Raw genomic sequence first — 23,785 nt, 5'->3', positions numbered from 1 at the left:
GTTAGTTGTCCTTGAGATGTGACTTCTGTCCTCAACCCAGGATAGTGCAGTGATGTGGATGTACTGGTGACGGGCCTCAGAACTGGTGAAGGTGGCCTAGGGTGCAGTGACGTCTTCCCTGCCTTTGACACAGACATCAGTGCCTCTGGGCCTTGGCACACTCGCTGACGACGTGAGGAGCGGCGGCGGCAGCTTTGGGGGCATCAGTAGAACGGGATGCTTTGGAACCATCTTTGACATCAGAGTCAACTGGAGAACAGCACTGTTACAGCTAAAAGTTCTAACAGAATAAATCACACTTTCCGACAACTCACGGAGCGACGAAGTGATATCACCTCCATTTGAAGGCCATTTGATAATAAGTAGACATTATTAGACTGAGGAGATGCCCATGGGCTTGGCTCTTACACAGAGAGTTCAAATCCAGAGATGGCTGAAGGTGAGAGGTGGGTGATGCTTAGCTTCCCAGTGTTTAAAGCCTGGAAAGTGTTTCAATTCTGTATCTGCTACCTCAGATTACTCCTCTTATTGGCAAACTCAATTCTTGGGCTCCCATTCCAACCTCCTGTGAAACTCCAGCTCTCTGTTCTCCTCTAAGAGTTGCCTGCTCTATCTGATCTTTTGTTACCTTCTGCTGACACTTTGTAGCAAACTTATAAAATCTTTTTTGTTTTTTTTTAAATATATCTTTGTTGATTACAGAGAGAGGAAAGGAAAGGGAGAGAGAGGGAGATAGAAGCATCAATGATGAGAGAGTCACTAATCAGCCGCCTCCTGCACGCCCCCAACTGGGGATCGAGCCCGCAACCCGGGCATGTGCCTGACCAGGAATCGAACCCCGATCGCCTGGATCCTAGGTCGACGCTCAACCACTGAGCCACGCCCGGGCGGGCAAACTTATAAAATCTTTAATCTGTTAGAAATGCAGCCTCTACTCTCTCCAAGCTATACTTCATCTGTCTTTATTTTGTCTTTTGTCAACACTTTTTTTTTTCAAAATCAGGTTCCCATTAGACTATCAAGCTAAGAGATATAACCTCTTTACCTAGCTTTTTAATCTACGAAATGCACAGATATTCCCACACTTGCTGCCACTCATTTCACACACTCTCATAGTGGCCCACATCTCATAGTCTAATAGACTGGTTTTAATTAGAACAGGTATACCCATTTTTTAAAAGGAGGGGAGTGCTATTCTGAACTTGAGCACACTTATGAAATTTGTGCATGTAAACATTAAGATTTAAACAAAAGTCTCCCTGTTATTTTGGGCAGTGGCATAAAGAATGGACACAGTGCATTCATCTTTGTTCTTAACTGGAATAACCTGAAAACCATTCTCAGTCTGTCAGCCACACTGGTGACTTTTCTTGTGGCCAGTTTAGTGGCATTCCTTTCTAAAAGAAATTGAAGTATTGTTAAAAGTGAACAAAATAGTCAAAATATTAACATTTTTAGGCTCTAAAATTTTTCTTTGGTGAGTGGTTATAACTCTTGTCATTGCAACTAACAGAAGCTACACTAGGTTAGTTTATGAACAGAGATGGGGGAGGCAATCATTAGATGGGGGCAATAATTATTAGGAATTAACAGGGTGTCCCATGGAATCCAAAGTACAGGAATGCACGTCTCCAGAAGACAGGGGAAGGAGACTCCCACACCACCGTTGTTCTCTCTCATCTCTCCTTTTATAAAAAATCCTCCCCCAATGATATTTTTTTCATTGATTTTTAGACAGAGTGGGAGGGAGGGAGAGAGAGAGAAAGAGAGAGAGAGAAACATTGATGTGAGAGAAACTCATCAATTGGTTGCTTCCCACACTCGCCCCAACCAGGGCCCGGAATCAAACTCGCAATCCAGGTACATGCCCTTGACTGGGAATCAAACCCGCAACCCTTTGGTGCCCAGGCCGGCACTTTAGCCGCTGAGCCACACTGGCCAGCGCTCTTCTCTCCTCATGAATCTGTCTGTCTGTCTCTCTCCCCATCTCCCCACCTCCCTCCCCGCTCCCCCCCCCCATCTTTATCTCTCTTCCCCCTTCTCTCTTGCTGCAGGCTGTTTCCCACTCCACAGAGTACCGAATGGGGTCACCGATCATCACGGAGTTGTTTTCCATCCAACCCCCTGGAAGGAGGTTTCCATTTTTCTCTCCCCAAGTCTTGCCCCTAAATTACTAGGGAAGGAGAAAAGGGGCCGTGGGAGGCGTGGGTACTGTTTTATGCATGTGTCTGTGTGCTCAGCCCATGGGCTGCGCCCTTGCGCTGGGGAAGGTGGCCAGGAGGGGGACCCTCAGACGGGAGGGGCAGGGTAGTCACCCTGGAAGGACCACCGCTAATTTCTCTCCCTTGGAAACTTAAGAGTTTACAGGCATCACACCCTCGATCTAATAGGAGACCTCAGTCATTTGCTTAATGAGTAAAGTAGTAAGAAATAAGATAGCTAATATAAATTCAGATGCTGCAAGAGGGGGTCTTCTATGAAAAAATAGCCCCCTCTCCCCTTCCCGTCCCTGGAGTTTAGGACTGAGAAGCAGTGTCGGCAGCTGTGGGGAAGAGAGTAAGAGGCGGTTGGCTTCGGATCTAACAGAACATAGAGGAGGAGGGACGGAAAGAATAATTATCGTATTATCACACAGCAATTATGCTTCGAATTTGAAAATTTTGTAGGAAGTAGTCTCACGTTTCATGTTTATTTTATTACACACGGGGGGGAATTTTAGCTTCTGCCAAAAGTCAATTATTGTATTTATGTTCCATTGTTTTCATTCCATTATTTCTTATCTATCTTGACCTTTTAATAGCATGAACAATTACCTTTGCTGACACCTGCCGATAAAAATTAAACTTGTTTTTTGTCCTACTTTGAGTAGCATCAGAATCTCAGCAGAATCTATAAGTATTGTGTGCCTCTCTAATTACTTTGGAAGGAGGCAGCATTATGTAGGGTACATTCATTGATGGCATTCTGGCTCAGCTTGCAATTCACTTTTACAACTCAGATGGGTTTTATTAGAATAGTCATAAACACATTCAATGTTATTTAACTTTAAAATATGATTAAGTTAGATGTGAAATTAATTTTAGGTAGTTTGTGACTCTCTGCAGTTCCTTGGGGATTTATTGGGATTCTCTTGGCAACAAGCTCAGGATTTAAAAATTTTGTGCATTCTATTATTATTCCAATAACTTCAGTAGACTTTAGTAAAGATACATGAAGTGTCTTGGTAGTGTTTAATTCATCAGAAATAGAAGACAGCTCTTGAGCATTTAGTTAGATTGTATATTCCTGGAGTGTTTGTGAGGTTGAGAAAAAAATTGAACCAAGAAAGACATTTGGGGTAGAGCCACAAAAACTCTGTAACTTTAAAATTAGTTTTGAGGCTACATTGTTTTGTAACCTTGTAAACTTCTAAATCTTTACTTTAAAGAGCAAGCTACAAATGTAGTTTGGCAGTTGGCAGTACCCATTTGCAGGGTTGTGATTTTTTTTCTTTCACTTGGATAAAATAAATGTGTTTCACTATATAGTTTATGTATTGTTTGTGCGGCAAATTGGTGCACAAGGTTATGAACTGATATCTAGTGTTAGTCAAACTGATTTTTTTAAAAAACATTAAGATTCAATAGATACCATGCGGAGATTTTACAGTATTTTACTTTTTTTCATGATGAGTCAACTAACTTATATTCAAGTTAAATAAATTTACATGTGATTGCAGAAAGTCAAAGATGTGTTTTTCATTTCAATTTGATTATATTCTGGCCTTCAGCTTCTTATTCTAGAAGAGGTAGTAAAAAACGATACGATGATGTTCTGCTCTAACTGTTAGAACATCATGATTACCTGGCCCCACAATTTATCTTTGGTGTTTTCTTCTAGTTTATTTTATATTGAGAATCTTTGTTTTTATCGTTTGTCTCCTTTCCCTCCTTTTAGTTTGGCCCAGGTATCAGATGATCTAAGTAATCGTCTTACATTCGTCAGTCGACTGGTTCATTCATTTTAGTATCGCTTGCATTCTTCAGTCACACTGCACACTGGGCGAAGGGTCTCACCTGCCTAGGTGAGCGGAACATGTTCCTCACCCTTGATGAACCAAGTCTTTTGGGACAGAGGGGCAATATGAGAAAAATCATTAAAATACTCTGGGAAATTTATTTCACAGAAGTGTAGTCAAAGTGATATAGTAACACTAGGGGAGGGATGACTTCTAGGGGTGATGGCAGGGGATTTCTCAGGGGGCCTGTTGAGTTAGTAACCTTAGGCCAGAGGAAAAGGGGTTGGCATTTCAGACAACGAGCGCATTGCAAGCAAAATCCTAAGGTGTGTCGTGGAATCGTGGGATGTTTAGTGACACTGACTTCACGGTGAGGAACAGGACCTGGAGAAAGGAGATTGTGAGGTAGAAGGAGATGAATCTGAAGAAGAAGGTGGCTTACAAAGCGTGGAGGGTCTTTTTATCCAGGCTTTACTCTGTGGCAGTGGAACCACTGTAATTATTTTAGAAGGTGGGAACCAGGAGGTCAAAGAGCGACTTTTTATTTTTATTTTCAGATGCTTATTATGAATAGTTAGAAGCTTTAAGTAATTTATTTCATGTAATCCTCACGAAACCCTTGTCAAGGGAAAGTGTTGCTTAACCCCCATTCTACAGATAAGGGACTGGATGATGACTGAGTCCATCGCGATCACTTGTCCCAGGTTAGAGTGAGGAGGTGGTTTGCAAGCCCAGCACTTTCTGGCTGCAGGATTCCTGCTCCTCTGTCATACCACATGACGTCCCCGAAGTCACTCTAGGGGCCTCAGAGAGTCTGTAATGAGGGGGAGACAGTCGCAGGGAAATGGGCGGCTATCGTGTCATGCAGAACAGACATGATTATGAACAGAGTTCAGACATTGGTAGTGATCATGAAGGAAAAACAGCATAGATTTGAGAGCCCTTCAGAAGTAACCGTAGTGACTAATCAAATATTGAGAGTAAAGGCGAGGAAGGAGCTGATGTTATACTAAGGTTTCTGCATCTAATATAAATGAGTTTCACAGAAAGGGCTGGAACAAGGCAAGGGATGAAAAGAATAGTTGATGTTTGGGGATGTGTTCAATGAAAACTCCATCTACAGTCTTTGTTTATATGTCTTCCTTATAGAAATTAGAAGGGATGACTGGCTAAAGTTGGGGAATTTAAGGTATTTTATCTGTAAGTAATGTTAGGTCCAGATGCAATTTTAATCATTCCAGGCTACTTCTAGCAATTGCCTGAAGCATTTTGACATTCCAGTGGATCTTGCTCCAGAGCTTCATATCCCAGGTCTTTCCTGGAAAATCCATACACATGTATTGAGCTCCATCAAAGCCTTTCAATAATCAAGAGTTAAAGATTTTGAGCAAAAACACTAAAATGTGGTTATTTTGATAAGAGTTGACTGAGTAGATGAAAGGCTGTTAATATTTTCATTACAAACACACAAAGGGGAGAGGTGAATATAATAAATCTAGATTTAACTCATGACGTTTTGTAGTGACCATTTTTACCTCAGTGTCGTAAGAATGTTGAGTTCTTGTTTGAGCTGCATTGTGTTTAATGCAGGCCTGACTCGTGGAAGCCAGCGCCTTATTCGTTGTTTACTTATGTGTGAGGCCCCCGCCTTGCCTTGTTTACGCTGCCCCCGCAAGGCTGGAGAGACAGCTGAGGCATGGTGAAAGCAGCTGGCCACACACGGGTCTTCAGTGAAGCATGAATCAGTGTTGGTTTGGTGATTTATGTTTGCTGCCTCCTGTTAAACTTTCAGAGACTCAACTCTTAAATCAGCGGGCTCTGATTGCATCCTCTTACACATAAAGAACAGGCTGAAGTGAACTGGAGCTTTTTTGGCTAGTGGTTGAGACTCATCTGTAAGACTAATTCACTGTATTATAGTTTTATTGACTCTTTAGCCCATGATAGAGTCTGTTTAGTTTATGGCCATTTAGCACATAGGTTTTACTAGGTGCAATAGACTTTTTTCTTTTTTTGACTTAAACAACAGACATTTATTTTTCATAGTTCTGGAAGCTGGAAGTCTGAGCTCAGGGTACCAGCATGGATGGGCTCTGGTGAGAGCTCTCTTCCTGGCTTGTAGATGGCTGCCTTCTTGCTGTACCCTCATATGGTGGAGAGAGAGTTACGATAGTCGTGTTATCTCATGTTTTCAGGCTAAGATAATTATGAACCTTTCCTAGATCCTGTGCTTTGAAATTTTTGCACATTTATTATAGATTTGACAGTTATGCTTGAAGTCTCAAGAAAAAATAAAAACTGAAGTCGTAACCTGAAAACAAATTCATTTAGAATCTTTAAAGAAAATGTCAATGATCAATATTTACCTGGAAGGCTGATAAAACTGCAAAACTTTTTAGATCTATGCATAGTGGAAATACCAGCTCAAGTTCAAAACAAAGCAAAAGCTGTATGAATAGTTGAAATAATTAGTTAAGACTCCAAGCAAAACTCAAACTTTTAACGGTGCCTCCTAGCAAATAAAAATTAATTCTGAACCTCTCCCTAACATCACTGGGTATAAAGCCTCACTCACACCTTTAGGAGTCCAATGTGATATTCAAACTGGTTCAGATTGCTGATGTAAATGTATGCACGCCCTGTTCTTTACAACCTAAGCAGGAAATATTGTTAAATGTTAATGGCTATGCAAATCAGTGAACTAATAATTGAAAAATTTTGACAGGTCTGCATATTTAGAATTCTTTACATTTGTCCAAAGCAGCAAAAATAAGAATAACGACTAACTTTTAAATATCACTTTTCACTTTAAAATATATTAGTTATTTCCTAAGTTGTCTGTGCTGGCTCACCTGCATTGTTATCATAGCATCCAGCACTCACCATCGGCCCGCAGCCACAGGGGAAGGGCCTGTCTTTGCTTTGTGCCGATATGTCATTGTAGATGTATACAGGACAGCTTTCCTGCCATCAAGGAGATACAGATATAGGTGGAGAAATAAGGTGAACTCACAAAATAGTTTAAAAGCATGTTTACTGTCTTTCTCTGTGGACGAGTTCTTCACAACTCAATCTCATTTTATTCTGCTTCCAGGGTTTACTATACATAAGTCTACCCATGCCATCCAGAAATAAATGTGAATAATTTGGGTCATTTCATTAATTCATACAGGAAGCAAATGTTGATCGCTTACTATATGCAGGTGTTGCTCTAGGTGCTAGGGAAGCAACAGCGGAAAGAGTTACCCCCAAATAACTTCCTGTCCCCCCGGAGCTTATTGTCTAACTATTGTTTTCCCTCCTGGTTTTCAGTGGTATGGTCCTGTTTCTTGACATCCTAGTAATTTTTTAACGAATGTCGGAGGTTATATATAAAAACATATAGAAGATCTAAGTGATACCTTATTCTTTCAGAAAAGGTTCACTCTTCCCTCTGTTAAGCATAAAGTGCAGAGCCTGATCACCCTAACCCAGTAATTGAGTGGACGGGGTAAGCACTAATTACAGTCTCTTCAAGGACCCATCTCTCTTTAGTTTTTGCCGGCCCTCCAAGGCTCTGTGTACTCCCTTGGGCTATTCCATCTGTCAGGTTCTGAACTGTGACAGTCTTCAGTGTGGGGAATTTGCCAAACCTCTGCTGTGCTCTTCAGAGACTTTCTGCTGAGTCTCTTAGCCTGCCCCCTGAACAGTTTTACAATTTAGCAAATGTCTTGAAAGGAAAACCAGGTGTCATCATGCTCTCCTCTGGGCCCCTACTTTCTCATGAGGTTCTTGACTCCTTAAATTTCTAATGTCTTTCCAATCCACTGAGACTGCCCTCTGCCCAGGCAAATGTCCCCTCAGGAGATACAGCTCGCCTTTTCACGGTTCTTTTCAGTCTGGTATCTCATTTTTTTCCAGTCCTCATTGCTTCATCAGCTCTCAAATGCCTTTAGGGAGATTTGGGGGGTAATTTTATTTGGGCTTTTTAGTTGTTTTTGGCTGGATCATTGATCTATTGCAAGCTTATCCATCTCATTCCTGTTCTTAGATACCGAATTAGAGTGATGCCTTCTGTTACACACTTCTACTCCACCACAATCAATGTACCTGAAATTTCCTCCCTAGCCCAGTGCATTCTAGAACTAATCTGCAACGTGGACACGTAGGGATGTGGCATTGAGCACATTCTTCAAAATAGGTGTCACTGGAAGAGCTGGTCAGTTACCGGAGCTAATACTCTGTGTACACTGAGTTCACTGCCAAGGGCTGTTGGGCAGTAGTGGCTCTGACGGGTAACACCAAGCCGTCCAGGTTCACTTGGGGGCTTTCAGGTCGAGGCTGCTTAGAACTCAGTGGAGGCCAAGACTTGATGGTGGGTCTGGGGTGATGTAGCTTCCAGATGCTGCTCTTGACTTCTTATTGTCAATTATCCTCAAAGGAAATAAGTCATGCCTGCTAAAATATTGACACACGGAGTAGATATCCTTTGTGGTATTGTGGGGTTTTTTGTTGTTCGTGGTTTTTTTGTTTGTATCTCCCCACTGATACTTGAAGGAAGAAGGTATAGCAGAGCGGTTAAGTGCCTAGATTTGGAAGTCAGTCGAATTTAGATTCAAATCTGTCCATTTACTAGATGATTGACCTTGGAAAGTTGTAAACATTCTCTAAAGCCTCAGTTCCATATCTGTGAAACGGGAATAATGATCCATTTCACTGTGCTGATGTGGAAGTTAATGGAGACACAGTATTTAAAGTGCTAATAATGATCTCCGGCACCTCAGGAGCATGTACCTTATGGGGTCTGTAAATATTTTGGCTATTACAAAAAGCCATGGAATTAAACACCCAGAATTTAGGGGTCGGACCTTAAGAGATTTATGTAGACACTCCAAGATAGGTGAATGAAGCATGTAGAGACTTGTTTTTTAAAGTTCATAAATTTGCTCTTGTTATTAAATAAAACTAATTATCTGTTTATTTTATGGATTACAAAACTATCTGAGATAACCCCAGAAAAGAAATAATTGAACTGGAGATGGTTTAATTCTCAATGACTTAAAAAAGTGTGCTTATTCATACTTTTAGTAGATAAATAACAAACATATCATTCTTTGCTATATGTTGTTTAAAGTTAACCTAAGAAGAATCAAGTTCAACTGGTACTCTGAATTGTATAGGTATTTTCACATAAGAAAAGGAACAAAATTTAAAGTTAAAAATATCTGAGGGGGAAAACCTTAGAGTTGGGGGGGTTAGATATTTAATTCCTAATACCATTCATTAGTTATGTGGTTTTGGTTAGGCAAGTTAAGTGATCTCTCTGAATACCAGTTTTCTGAGAAACTGAAAAATAATACTTAGGATTTTCTTGACTATCAAATGAGAAAATGGAGATGAAAATGCTTAGTCAACAATAAACATGGTCTCATTACTTGTTATTTAATGATCAGTTGTACTTTTGAATCTCTCTGAGCTGTTAGCAAGCAAGCAAGAATTAGCTAAACAAAAGGAGTGGTGAAATTAAATCTCCTGGTTATGGTTATTTAAGTAATAATTTAAAGTAAATACGTTTGAATCAGATTTTACATTGCTTCATTGTGTGGAGATTTTCCCCAAACGTTAACATTATTCTGAGCATTGTTCAGGTATGATATAATATCTGAGGCCTCGTACCAGCACCTTTTCAACAGTTCTGACTTGACAGACTGAAGGGAAGTGAGCTCTTCTCTTGGCTTTCAAGTTACTTTAACTCAGGAGTTGTTTCGGCTCTCCTCATGCTTGAGTGAGCATGAAATGATGCCTTTGCTGAGTATTTCTGTTTGATTTACCAAAAGCTGTCGCCAGTCTTACAGCTCAAAATGAAATGCACATGGAAATTGGCGTAGTCACAGTCTTCAAGGCTAATTGGGACTGACCCAGACGCCCCCGGAGCCCTTCCCAGCCTTGCAGATCTGGAAGGGCCCGTGGTGAGGCGAAGCAGGAGAGCTCCTTGAAAGGGGAAAAGTCCCTTCGTGTGCTGCTGAACCAGGACGCTTTGACTATATGGCTCTCTGAGTCTGGACAATGTCTTGTGTGTTTGTTTCCACAGAGCATATATCATTACAGACTATATGGGCATCCGAAATGAAAGTTTCATGAAATTAGCTGCTGTAGGGACCTGGATGGGGGACTTTGTCACAGCTTGGATGGTAAGAAATTTTAACTTCACCCATTTCAAACATCAGATAGAAGACATGTTCGTACTGTTGGATAGACACTGCTTTTGATGGTTTAGAGCAACATAGCTACCTCTATTTTGAGTGGAACAAATTCATGAATATAGATAAAGTCATAGATTATATGCAATATCTGTTTACCTTATTAAAAATAATATAATTATAATATTGATGGCTGTTTCCTAGAGATATATCGATATATAGCTGTAGATAGATATAAATATATAGATATAGATATAGACGGATAGATATACACAAACATATACACATTCATGAAATTAACAAATTGTTCTCTGTGAAGTTCTGAATAATTTTGTAAAAATTTGTGGTTTTGACATGTGCAGTTTTTAGGTAAGGAATGTTGTCAGGCCTGTCTCAAAAGACCATATTAAACATTCTTTAAGAACTTTTAAAATAGTTTTCCACATTTGTTTTCCTCAATGAACTTAATGGTAACTAGTGTTCTGAGAGTTGTATATTTTAATTTCTTTTATGTATTATGTATTATTAGTCTTTCTATTATATGCCTGCAACAAATAGACACATTATATCTCATGCTGAGCTCATCTGTCAAGAAAGTAGCTTCTGTTCTAACCACTGTGTTAATTAAATACAGTATGTAACTAAAGGGCTCTAGGACCTGTAAGTTTATAAGAGAATCTTGGAGTGCAAAGAGCATAAGAGCATAACTCTCATAAAAATGGGGCACTTCAACATTCACTGACACCTTTTATAAGTGCAGTTACTTCTAAATAACTTTACTTACTCACTTGACAATGAGCCCTACCAAAGGAATGACGATACCCTACCCAAATGAGACTTGCGATGGACATGCCCCTTCACATGTGTTCCAGGGACCACAGGTAGATTGTCATAACTGTAACTGTTTGCTTCTAACCCAGAAAATGTGTTTTCAAGGAACAAGAAGCAGTGATATCATAACTGCTACTATTGCGATCATCCTGCAAGAGTATCAAGTAACCATAAAAGGGTTTGTACAGCGTGCTTTCCAGCTTCTTCTCACCTCTGCTCAATTGTAGGATGTTAACAGAACACATTACCAGATGCATCCCATTCCATTAACTTTAAAATCAAAATTTGAAAAGTGATTTCTTTTATTTGCACTCACTAGAAATAACAATTAGAATAAGTCAGTCATTGAGACCAGGCTGCCTCATGTCAAAATTTTTTATTTCCATTGGAAAAAATTACTTGGGAGGAACTATGTGAACTTTAAACATATAATTTCTGGGGAATTTTGAGGTGATGCCTTTTGAAAATTTCCTGCATTAATTGTGAATTGTGGATTTTGATGCCATTTTACAGTAAATCTGCTTACTAAAATGGAGAATTGGATCAAGCGTTCAGAAATGTGGATTCTCTGACCTTGCTACCAGTGGTTTCACCTTCTACAAGTAATACACAATTTTCCGAGCCTCAGTGTGCACATTTCTTAAAAGGGATTAGTAGTTCCTACCTGTGTTCCAGGTTTTCTGTAAAGATCAAATGTGTGGCCCTGTGACAAGACTTAAAAGGCTGAGGTGGAATGCAGGCTAGTGCTTTATTGTCATTTATGTGTTGAGCCCTTATCTCCTTGGCTGGGCTCAGTCCCTTGCAGTGATGGCAAGGACAGGTCACTGATCCAAGCCTCAGGCTGCCTCGGCTTCCCAGCTCTTCTCTGGAACCCCAGGAGCACGAGCATTCTGCCTTATCCAAGGCCTGGGGCCCAGAGCATCTGGAGTTTCCTGCTAGTTGCCAGTGCTGGACTAGACTAAGACAATATGGTACATGGCTTCCTGATAGAAGTCAGGGGAGAAGCAACAGTCCAATAAGACCTAGGAGCTTGCTTTGCAGTTTGCAGGCAAAAGTCAGCTGTTTGATAGATACATAAATCATTTTCTTTCCAATGATGACATCGTTATTTGTTTGTGACCCAATTCCATCCAACTCCTCCCCAGACTTTCCTTCAAGAAAGTATCTCCTAGGTCATATAGGACTCTGCCTCTATTTACTGGTTACAGTTATTTGAATTTTTTTCTTTTGAACCATAAGGTGGGGTCCAATTCCTAGGGCAGCGTGGAGAGGCCAGTGCATGGTGCAGCTTTGTCCAAAGACCCTTAATGACCTTGGTTGGATTTCTACCACGCGCTTACGGTTTAGGGAAATATGAATGTTTTCACTGTTCAGCCTGTGGTCTTCCTTTTTCTCTAAGGTATGGTTAACCTTCACAGTTTCTCCTAAATTTACTACTGTATGCCTTCCACTTCTACCAGCTAACCCGATAACTTTTTACCTCTTCCTACACCATAGATTATTAATTACTCTGATCTGTACTTCCCATATGACAGAAGTAGGATTGGACTGAGAGTCAGGAAAGCTGTGTTTTAAGTTTAACTCAGCAATGTGATCTTAAGGCACTTAATCTTCTGGGGCCTCTCACCTCTTCCTTTCTATAAACTGGGGAAGAATCCAGAGTTCCTTTCTGCTTATGTTGTGTGAATACTGACCTTTCCTCATTAGCCACTGGGATGGGGTGCCACACAAACACAGTGCTCCCCTGATTTGCAAGTCCAGTCACACAGAGAGGATTCCTAGAGCACATAATTCTATTCCCATTTCTGTTCACTGACTAGGCAGGAAGTTTCTGTATAAATATTTATATGTCTACATATGTGTGCATTGATAACATTTTAAAAAATAGTAGTTTTCCTCCTGAGAGGAGTTTAGGGTAGCTTTGACCTTCATTTGTCTGCAGAATTCTCATCATGAAATGAATATCAATGATGAGGGTGACTCTCATGGAAAAATAAGTGACTTTACGTTTCTAATAAAAGTGTGCCTTTTAATGTATTTCTGAAATAGAGGATTTTTTTTAATGGAAATAATTCATAACTTTCCCATGGCTTTAGAAGGTACACCAGGACTATGTGATTGATCCACAGGCAGGGGATTATCAACCAATCTGACAAATATCTTTTAGCCCTCACACGGCTGAGCATCAGGCTCCACTAGGTTCCATTTCCTGGGCAGTGCTGATTTTTTCTGGCTCTGTGGTACTTCTCATGCAGAGAACAAAGATGTATAAGTCAAGGTTAAAGTTACTAATTTTTGTCAAATAGATTTAAAAAATTAATATAAATGAAATACATGAAGTGATCCGTGGTGTAATTCATCACTGAGCTGGTCCTTTATGTTGGAGGAGCAGAGAAGAGCTCTCGTGAAGACATGTGTGAATCAAAAACACTGGGTGTCTCCTGCAACACCATTGCCTCATATCCACAAATCCGCCCATGCTCTGAGCCATTGAGCAAGGAGCTGAGTGGGACTGGCCAGTTCCACAGCAATCGCTCCAGTTTTCCCATCCCTCCTTTGGAAGACAGAGGTTGTGGCCTCTGCTCAGGTCTAAGGTAGCAGGGGATCCTGGGGACACCGTGACGGCACTTGCTTCTGCTCCTTGCTGATTAGCACAGGGAAAAATCACCTCCTGTCTATCCATCCCTAACCACCCCTTTCCCCAGCCCTTCTTCCTCCCGCTCCAGTGGCTTTTTTCTCGCAGCAGTGAATGGCGTATGGCTCATGATAGTGACAGGGACACCAGACTCCAGGGAGAGGGGGCGCGCAGAGGAGGGTACAGATAAGGCGAAGTTGGGCCATGACCTAAAGAAGACAGTTCTCGTGGTAAACACTGAAGTCATCATTGAGCAGCTTTCATCATAAGACCACGTGTGTATGAAATCCCCCATTTGGCCTTGACATGGTTTTCCCAGGGATTGTTTGTGAGTGTTTATATATATGTGGAGAAAACATAGCCTTTGAACTGGATTATAACTAGAAATAAAACTTTTAAATTTGCTTAATTATTTCTTTCTATTGAAGTTCTATCAAGAGTATGATTTTAGAAAAAAGATATTAAAATATATTTAACCTTTCTATTTCAACTGTGACTGCTCTATATGTAAATATTTTATTTTCTTTCTAAATATTTGAATGACAAATTTTGCATTTTTAGCCTTCACATATTTTATTTCTTCGGAGAGATTTTATAATTCATGTTTATGTTGTTATTTTATTTTTTCAAACCACTGTTTATTTAAGAAGCAAAGCTGAAAACTCCTTACTTGACTGTAAACTCTTTGAGGGGAATTACAGTGTCAAGTGTGTTCACAATTGCATTCCCATCATATAAGACAGTACCAGGCATACAGTAGGTGCTCAACAAATAGTTATTGTAAGAACAGATTCATCACAAGAGCCCATAAGCATTCAGCTCCATTTCTTTTTCCCTCGTTCTGCTTTGTGACTTAGTGTTATAACATGCACAGTGAACAAAAAGTGAACAAAAGGTCACGGGAGGAGAGCTGTGTTGTTCAGGATATATAGATATCAGTTCTTCCCACCTTCCCACCTCCTACAAAAAGCTGCACAATCACTTCTAATGAGCTTGTTTCCATAACCAGGAGGACACATGCTTGTAAACACCCTTGATGGAGGTAATTCTCTCCGAATGGTGATGTGACCATTTGAGTATAAAAGCCATTCTTTCGTAAAAAAAAGATAGAGCTTCTCAGATCTCACCAGATGGTTCCTTGAATGGTCATTATTGCTGTCAGTGGCGAAGTTCTGCTCCCAGCTTGGGGGACAGAAGAATGCGAGGTTGAGGTGTATCCCTTCAGCCACTGAAACAGGCAGCTATTACTGTGTAAGACAGAAATGGGTTGACCGTCAGTGGATAGAGGCAGAGAGAATTAAGAATGATATATACTTGAGAATAATTCCTTCTGGATTAGTATTTATTAACAAATCTAGAGCAGAATAGAGGGAGGAAATATTTCTGCAGCATTTGGTAGTAAATTATTCCTTCTAGCTTAAATATAGAAAATATAAAATAAATTTTGTAATTACTTATGCATACTAACCTAAAATTTGGTGAGTTTTTCAATTGTTGTTCCATGTTTATTGCACACTTGCTAAGGAAGGGGTGTGATTATCTGTGTTATTTTCATTTCACCAAGTTAATAATAGCTTACTTAGTTCAAATTTTTCTATTATACATATGTCACTCTTGTGGACTGCTCTCAAATGCTGTTTGTCAATGAACAATAGCCTGGAATATAACTGACATCACATCTAGCTTGTTACTCTCTCTAGAATTGATCTTGACAATTCATATTATGATCAATGCCAGGTTTCTAATTATTTCTCTTCCACTGATATTCTAAAATGACAGGATAAAAAGCATAATTGAATTGATTTAGTACCTAAAATAAAGTAGCAATAATAGCTTTACAAACTTCATGATAGAAAAGGATTTAAACTGTGAAACATGGAACGAAGGATTCAAGTTAGCAAACTCATTGAACAACTGTATATGACAGATGGAAAGTGCACACATCAGATATGTAATGACTGGATCTGGATCCAAGAGCCCAGCAGTACTCCCAAGTTTTTCTCTTTTGCTCTCATTCTCAGCCTGTTCCTTGGAGCTAGTTAATGACTTCAGCCTACTCAGTGATTAGTTAGCTCCATGTTTGGTAAATTTGTAGTTGCATTTCATTATTTTATACAGTGAAAATGAAACTGGATCAAAAGTATAATTAGGTAAACAATACCAAAAAAAATCAATGGAACCAAGAGCTGGTCCTTTGAAAAGATAAATGAGATTGATGAACCTTTAGCCAGACTCACCAAGAAACAAAGAGAGAGGACTCAAATAAATAAAATCAGAAATGAAAGAGGTGATATAACAACTGACCCAACAGATATACATAGGATCATAAGAAGTACTATGAGCAACTATATGCCAACAAACTGGACAACATGGGTGAAATGGGCAAATTCCTAGAAGCATACAATCTTCTAAAGGTGAATCAGGAAGAATCAGAAAACATGAATAGGCTGATAACAACTAATGAAATTGAAGCAGTAATAAAAAAAACTCCCAGCAAACAAAAGTCCAGGATCAGATGGACTTACAGGCAAGTTTTACCAAACATTCAAAGAAGAATTAACACCTATTTTCCTCAAACTATCCCAGAAAATTAAAGAGGAGGGAAAACTCCCAAGCTTTTTTTATGAGGCCAGCATCATCCTAATCCCAAAACCAGATAAAGATACTACAAAGAAAGAAAATTACAAGCCAATATCCCTGATGAACATAGATGCTAAAATCCTCACTAAAATACTAGCAAACTGGATCCAGCAATACATTAAAAAGATCATGCATCATGACCAAGTGGGATTTATTCCGGGGATGCAAGGCTAGTACAACATCCGCAAATCAATAAATGTGATACATCACATAAACAAAATGAAGAACACAAATCATGTGATCATATCAATAGATGCAGAAAAATCATTCAACAAAATCCAGCACCCATTTTTGATAAAAAAAACTCTCAGCAAAGTGGGAATAGAGGGAACATACCTCAACATAATAAAGGCCATATACGACAGACCTACAGCCAACATCATACTCAATGGTCAAAAACTAAAACCATTTCCCTTAAAAACAGGAACACAACAGGGATGTCCACTTTCACCACTCTTATTCAACATGGTACTGGAAGTCCTCACCACAGCCATCAGACAGGAAGAAAACATAAAAGGTTTCCAAATTGGAAAGGAGGAAGTAAAACTGTCATCATTTGCCAATGGCATGATCTTGTACTTAGAAAACCCTAAAGACTCTACCAAAGTTCTAGATTTGGTAAAGGAATTTGGCAAGGTAGCTGGATACAAAATCAACATCCCGAAATCAGTGGCATTCCTATACACCAACAATGAACTTTCAGAAAGAGAAACTTAAAAAGCAATACCACTTACCATTGTAACTAAAAAAATAAGATACCTAGGAATAAACTTAACCAAGGATGTAAAAGACGTGTACTTGAAAAACTACAGGATACTAAAAACAGAAATAGAGGAAGATATAAACAAGTGGAAGAATATACCATGTTCACAGATTGGAAGAATTAACATCATTAAAATGTCCATAGTACCCAAAGCAATCTATCGATTCAGTGCAATTCCTATGAAAATACCAACAGTATATTTCACAGAGCTAGGACAAATACTCCAAAAATTTATATGGGACCAAAAAAGACTCTGAATAGTCACAACCATCTTGAGAAATAAGAACGGAGTGAGAGGAATCACTTTATGGGATATCAAACTGTATTACAAAGCCATTGCAATCAAAACAGCCTGGTATTGGTACAACACCAGACATATAGACCAATGGAACAGAACAGAGACCCCAGAAATAGACCCACGCAATTATGGTCAGTTAATATTTGACAAAGGAAGCAAGAGCATACAACAGAGTAAAGACAGTCTCTTCAATAAATGGTGTTGGGAAAATTGGACAGCTACATGCAAAAAATGAAACTAGATCACCAAATTACTCCATACAGAAGAATAAATTCAAAATGGATAAAAGACTTCAATGTAAATTGCAAACCATAAAAATCCTGGAAGAAAACAGGCAGTAAAGTCACAGACATCTCATGTAGTGGAATTTTCACTGATGCATCTCCTAGGGCAAGAGAAACAAAAGAAAAAATAAACATATGGGACTACAGCAAACTAAAAAGCTTCTGCACAGCAAAAGAAATCAGCCTCAAAATACAAAGGAACCCCACAGTATGGGAGAACATATTTGCCAAGGATGTATCTGATAAGGGGCTAATTTCTAAAGTGTTCAAAGAACTCATACTGCTCAGCAAGAGGAAAACAAACAATCCAATTAAAAAATGGGCAAAGGACCTAAATAGACACTTCTCCAAAAGGACATACAGATGGCCAAGAGACATGTGAGAAAATGCTCAACATTGCTAATCATCAGAGAGATGCAAATGAAAACCACAATGAGGTGTCACTTCACACCTGTCAGAATGGCTCCATCAACAAATCAACAAACAACATGTGCTGGCGAGGGTGTGGAGAAAGGGGAGCCCTGGTGCACTCCCAAGTGCAGACTGGGGCAGCCACTATGGAAAACAGGATGGAGGTTCCTCAAAAAATTAAAAATGGAGCTGCCTTTTGACCCAGTGATCCCACTTCTAGGAATATATCCTAAGAATCCTGAAACACTAATCAGAAAGAATATATTCAGCCCTGTGTTCATAGCAGCCCAGTTTACAATAGCCAAGATCAGGAAACAGCCCAAGTGCCCATCAGTAGATGAGTGGATAAAAAAGCTGTGGGACATTTACACCGTGGAATACTACGCAGCTGTAAAGAAGAAGGACCTCGTACCCTTTGGGACAGTTTGGATGGACCTGGAGAATATTATGCTGAGTGAAATAAGCGAGGCAGAGAAAAACATTACATGATATCACTTATATGTGGAATCTGAAGAACTTAATAAACTGATGAACAAAATAGATTCAATGACATGGAAGCATGGATCAGACTGTTAAATGTCAGAGTGAAGGTGTGGGGTGGGTGTGGGGGGGTGAGAGATTAACCAATGAATTTATATGCATATATGCCTAACCCAAGGACACAGACAATGGTGTGGTGAGGGACTGTGGAAGGGGGTGGGTGCAGGATCGAAGGGATCAATGGGGAGAAAAGGGGACATCTGTAGTATTTTGAACAATTAAAAAAAATAATTTAATTAGGTAATAGACTGTCTTTCTATAAAGACTTTACGTTCAGTGGGAGATTCTCTAGAAAAGTGCATGCTTCAGGAGCTTGGGGACATGTGATTTATTGAGGAAAAGCTCTCCAAGGAAACCTGTAAGGAGATGAGGGAAGCAGGAGAGAAGAGGGGAAGGAGGCAAGCAAAGATGTCATATGGCTTCAGGTAATGGCTACCCTTGGCCAGATGCGCTGGGCTCATATGATGTTCTTGGGGAATGGACAGCATCAGTGGGCGAAGAGGATGTGGGTGGGGACCAGCACTGACTAACACACAGACAAAACCCAAGACAGTAGATTTAATGGCACCCATATTTGCCCCAAAGCATTGCCAGTTCATCTGGTCATTTGCCTGAATCAAAGAGCATAATAGAGGAATTATTTTTTATATTAACTTTTTATTTATTAGGAAGTTTGGAACCAAATTTGGCCATTTTGCTTTCATGTGCATAAATATTTTAATGTCTCTATAAATATTTTATCAATGTATTTCATGTTCCTTCAAAATAATAAGTTTTCATTAAAAAATTAATAAGACAAGAGAGTCCAACCTCCTATTTTCAGATAGCATCAAAAACGGTGATCAAGAGTCTTTTAATTTTCAGAACTCTTGCACTTTTTAAAGTAGTAAAAGAATATGATGTGAAATAAAAAAAAGATTTCTGAGTAAAAGAGATTTTAGTATAGTGGATAAGCATTAAAGAAGAGAGTCACAAATTCTGGCTCTGCTTATGACTTCCTTAAATTCAGTGTCTGTCAGAAATTCTATAGTATGGTATAGGTGCACTGTAAGCAATTTATATACATTTATTAAACATTTATGGAATATATTATTCTAAGAGTATGAAGGGCATCTAGGAAAGTGGGTTGAATTGAACTACACTGAGGTGTGGAGGACAATAAGCATCTCTTTTAGAAAGACGTGCTCATCTGGGCAGGAGATGCTCACCTTTCATCTTTTCCATTCCCAATTCAATTTTAGCTCCTTTTAATTCCATTCTACTTTATTTCTATTACTTGGTTTATACTTCATCAAGGAAGGTGTCCTTTTTTGTCTACCTTTCTTTATAATTTTCCTAACGGTGTTCCACACTTTTTAAAGTACCACTTATCAATTATTTGCCTGAAGTAGTTTACATAAAAGCCAGGAGACATTGGTATTTGATATTTCTGCCTCTAAAAGTCAATAATATAATGAAATGAGTTCTGGTTGTTAATATTAGCTTAGATTAGAACCTCAAAAAATAAGTTATATGCTTCTTTATATAGTAATTTTATAAGGAGTTGGATTATTCTTAAACATTGTAAAATATTTATTTAGCGCCTCTGTCTGTGGGCCAAGCATTACTGTGTGTGTGTGTGCATGTGTGTGTGTGTGTGTTTTCAATTAGTTCCCAAAGTTTTCAGTGCTTTCAACTACTATACTATTCTGCCAACCTAAATAATTTTCTTGCAATATTTAATCGTAGGTTTTAACAAGACATGGAATATAGAAATAGAAGTTGGTTTGATACTTTTTTTCTGCCAGCATGTCAATAACATTTGTTAAATGTTGTCATTAGTCGGGAGGAAGGGAGTGCATATCTTTTCAGGCACTGAGAGATAGTCCATCACATCTCAGCCAAACTATGACATTTAAACCTCAGACAACTCGGCTATTTATTTCTATTTCCTTTGACAAATATAGGTGGTTGAAAGCGCCTTATTTCTGGGACTGGAAAAAAACGAAAAGAGTCCCTTTATATTATACTATAATTAAGATAGATACTGCAATTCCAAGTTATTAAGTTCTGTTTTGTTTATATGAATTGCTATCCTTTAGCAGTTGTTTGCCCCAAGGATTTTTAGAACGAAAGATTTTTATATTCACAGTGTATGCTGCGCTTGTAGTTAAGTGTTCTATAAACATCAAAAAGAAATTTATAGCAATGAAATGCCTAGTACTTATGTTTTTTGTTGTTGCTTAATAAAAGCTATTATGCCATGTTTCAGGAGACTGAAGTATTTGAGTGAACAGAAGGAATAATTTGATAAGGAGTGGTTAAGTAACATCACGTTTGGCATTTGTTCTTCTCTGTTCACAAATCTCTGAATGCCGATTGGGAAATAAAGGACTTCCTTTTGCCCTGGAAGGCTAAATATGGTAAGACCTGGGCCTGGCTCCAGGATCCTTCACTCGCATATCAAGATGCACAATGAAACATCTTCAGTAGCTTTTTGAACATGATATTATTGCCCAAGGAAAGGAGTGAATTAAGCACGCAATAATAATGAAACTTAATAGTTAAGGATAATTTCCAATCAATACCTTTTACATTTCCAAAGGTATCAAATGTAACAGAAGATTAGGTCCACATCAGTAGTTTCTTTAAGGCTACAAAATAGGACTCAGAAAGTTAGGACACCACATGTGCAAACTTAAGCATTTCAAGTTTTTCTTGACTGCTAAGCACAGGGTATGTCAGAAATAATCCCTGAATGAGTCACATGCTCCAGAGGAAATAGGAAACCTGGAGAGAAGCCATCTCTTTACATTGAAAAGAACAGTACCTCTCATAAAGCTCTTAAAATACATCGTAAAAGATACTGGGAACCTGGAGCTATTGAAGAATAATGAAAACTAATAATTTTCAAGACCTGAGTACTTTTTTCCTTGACTTGTGCTATAATTATCCCAATTTCTATTTGGTGTTTTTAATTTCAACTAGAGGTGACAGAAGCAATAGAAGATTTTCAACAAATCGAAGTGCAGATTTTTAAAATGCACTTGATTTTGCCTCAAAAAAAATTCAGCAAAATGAACCACTTTTCTGCCTAACCAAATGCAACAGGGGAGTAAGTCTAATTAAAATTATATAACTGTTGAACTATTTTTTTTACCAACCAACTTTTTACTATATTGGTAGATATAAAATGTCTTTTCAAAGACCATTTAAAAATTCATTTTTTCCTAAAATATAAAAATAACATATCTATGTATATTAAAGAAAATACTTTTTACAAATCCTTTATTTTGATTATATGAACACTTAGAAAAACAAGCAGAAAATTATTTGTGGTACCTATTCATATACTTCCCTTTCTTAACCTTATAGGTCTCTAAGGTAGGGCCGCTGGTGTCTTTCTGAAATTGCTGTCACCTCCAATTGACTATGTCTATAAACCATAATATCTGTGAGAAAATAAGCTCTCCAGTTTCAAAGGACCTGTTAAGCTCAGAGTGTATTCTACTAAATGGACATTATACAAATTTATTTTTAGTACTATTTTAGCCCAAATATTTTCTCAGATATCTTTTGCCTTCATTCTTACTATGTTTATATCCACAAATAGTGTATTCAGAATATGTTTTTATTGATTTTAGAGTGAGAACAAGGGAGAGGGAGGGAGAGACATCGATGAGAGAGAAACATCAATCAGCTGCCTCCTGCACACCCCCTACTGGGGATCGAGCTCGAAACTGGGCATATGCCCTGACTGGGAATTGACCCGGTGACCTCTTGGTGCATGGGACGACACTCAGCCAATTGAGCCACACCTCCCAAGGCAGGGTTTTACATGACCAAATTCATCAAATAAGTTGCCTCTTTGCATCATTTTTGAATATTTTTACCAAATTTTGATGCTGCAAAGTTATAGACCTTTAGTAGTCTTGGACCTTTCTGAGGGTCTCCCTCACTTATTCATTAAATTAATAAATAATCAGCCCTGCCGGTGTGGCTCAGCGGTTGAGCATCAACCTAGGATCCAGGAGATCCCGGTTTGGTTCCCGGTCAGGGCACATGCCCGGGTTGCGGGCTCGATCCCCAGTCGGGGGCGTGCAGGAGGCAGCTGATCAATGACTCTCTCATCATTGATGTTTCTCTCTCTTTCTCCCTCTCCCTCCCTCTCTCTCTGAAATCAAAGATATTTTAAAAAATTAAAAATAAAAATAAATAATCACTTAAATATATACTAAGCATCTACAGAATAATAACAAATGTGTGAGGTAGTAAACATTAGAGTATATTATAGATGGTAAAAATGGAATTGTAATGTTATTGCATTTAAAGTTAACTTCTTCTTGTTAAAGGAATCTCCTTAAGGGCCTTTCCCCAGCCAGCCCTTTACAATGTTTTGCTACAACTTCTTGTGGTCTGTTCATATCTCCCCAACCTTCTTTCAGTATCCTAAGTCATCAATTTGTGGTGAGGTTTTAACTAGTGACAGTGGCTTTTTGTGTTAAACTTGCATAAATAATAAATACTAGAGTTGCAAATTCGAATGCCCTGAGGGCCAGGACAGTCTAGTAAAAGTGGGAAACATCTGGTATGAGATAAAAGGGCATGAGTGGGGGAGGGGGCTGTGTTAAACCAGAGAACACATTCCCTACAAAGAGGCATCAAAATTCAGTTTAGGACAACAAATACCAGGAATGTAAAGTAGGATATAACTTCAGCACAAACTCTGCCCACTGGTCATCTGTTTTGTGCTTTATAAACAGCAGTATTAAGCTGGAAACTGACATGACAGGAATGTTGAAAGATCAGTATGAGGAATGAATTTGGGGCAAGTGCCATTCTGGACCGTCTCTATCAGACCTCTTAGACTTATCCCCCCTCTAAAGGGTTGGTTCTCCCTGTTTTGTTATGACACTAAAATGCAGGGGAGGTAAGAACTGCCTGCCCTCTAATCACAGCTGATAAAAACAACCAGAGTCCTTGTACCAGTTAGCACTAATTCCACCCAAACATTTAAGGCTCAAGTGTGCAGAAAACCGTTTTCCTAATAACACTTTTGAAGTGCTAATGAAATGCTTGTTACTGTGGTCAGGTTAGCCATTACCAGCATGGGTGCAGAGAGACCTAAGGCTCATGCTGTATTTGTTGACTTACTGCCTAGCTTTGGTTTATCACAAGGAAATGGTGTTCAGATGGATGCTTCGGGAATAGTCATTGTGGAAATCTTC

At 39.0% G+C, this 23,785-nt stretch overlaps 1 protein-coding gene across 2 annotated transcripts in view; it reads left to right on the top strand.

The window, feature by feature from the left end:
- The window catches only part of TMEM117 (transmembrane protein 117), a 388,807-nt gene that overhangs the window by 192,777 nt on the left and 172,245 nt on the right, over positions 1-23,785 (top strand). The window contains exon 4 of one of the 2 annotated variants that reach the window (XM_087813934.1): positions 10,068-10,167. The exons of the other annotated variant lie outside the window; for it this stretch is intronic. Coding sequence (XP_087670060.1) covers positions 10,068-10,167 — 100 coding nt within the window. The remainder of the gene's footprint in view (positions 1-10,067; positions 10,168-23,785) is intronic. 2 annotated transcript variants of the gene reach the window in all.

The sequence above is a fragment of the Miniopterus natalensis genome, chromosome 2 (assembly GCF_054644295.1).
Source record: "Miniopterus natalensis isolate mMinNat1 chromosome 2, mMinNat1.hap1, whole genome shotgun sequence".
Classification (NCBI taxonomy): Eukaryota; Metazoa; Chordata; class Mammalia; order Chiroptera; family Miniopteridae; genus Miniopterus; species Miniopterus natalensis.
Note: the sequence above shows the minus strand (reverse complement) of the source record. Positions and strands in the feature narration are given on the sequence as shown.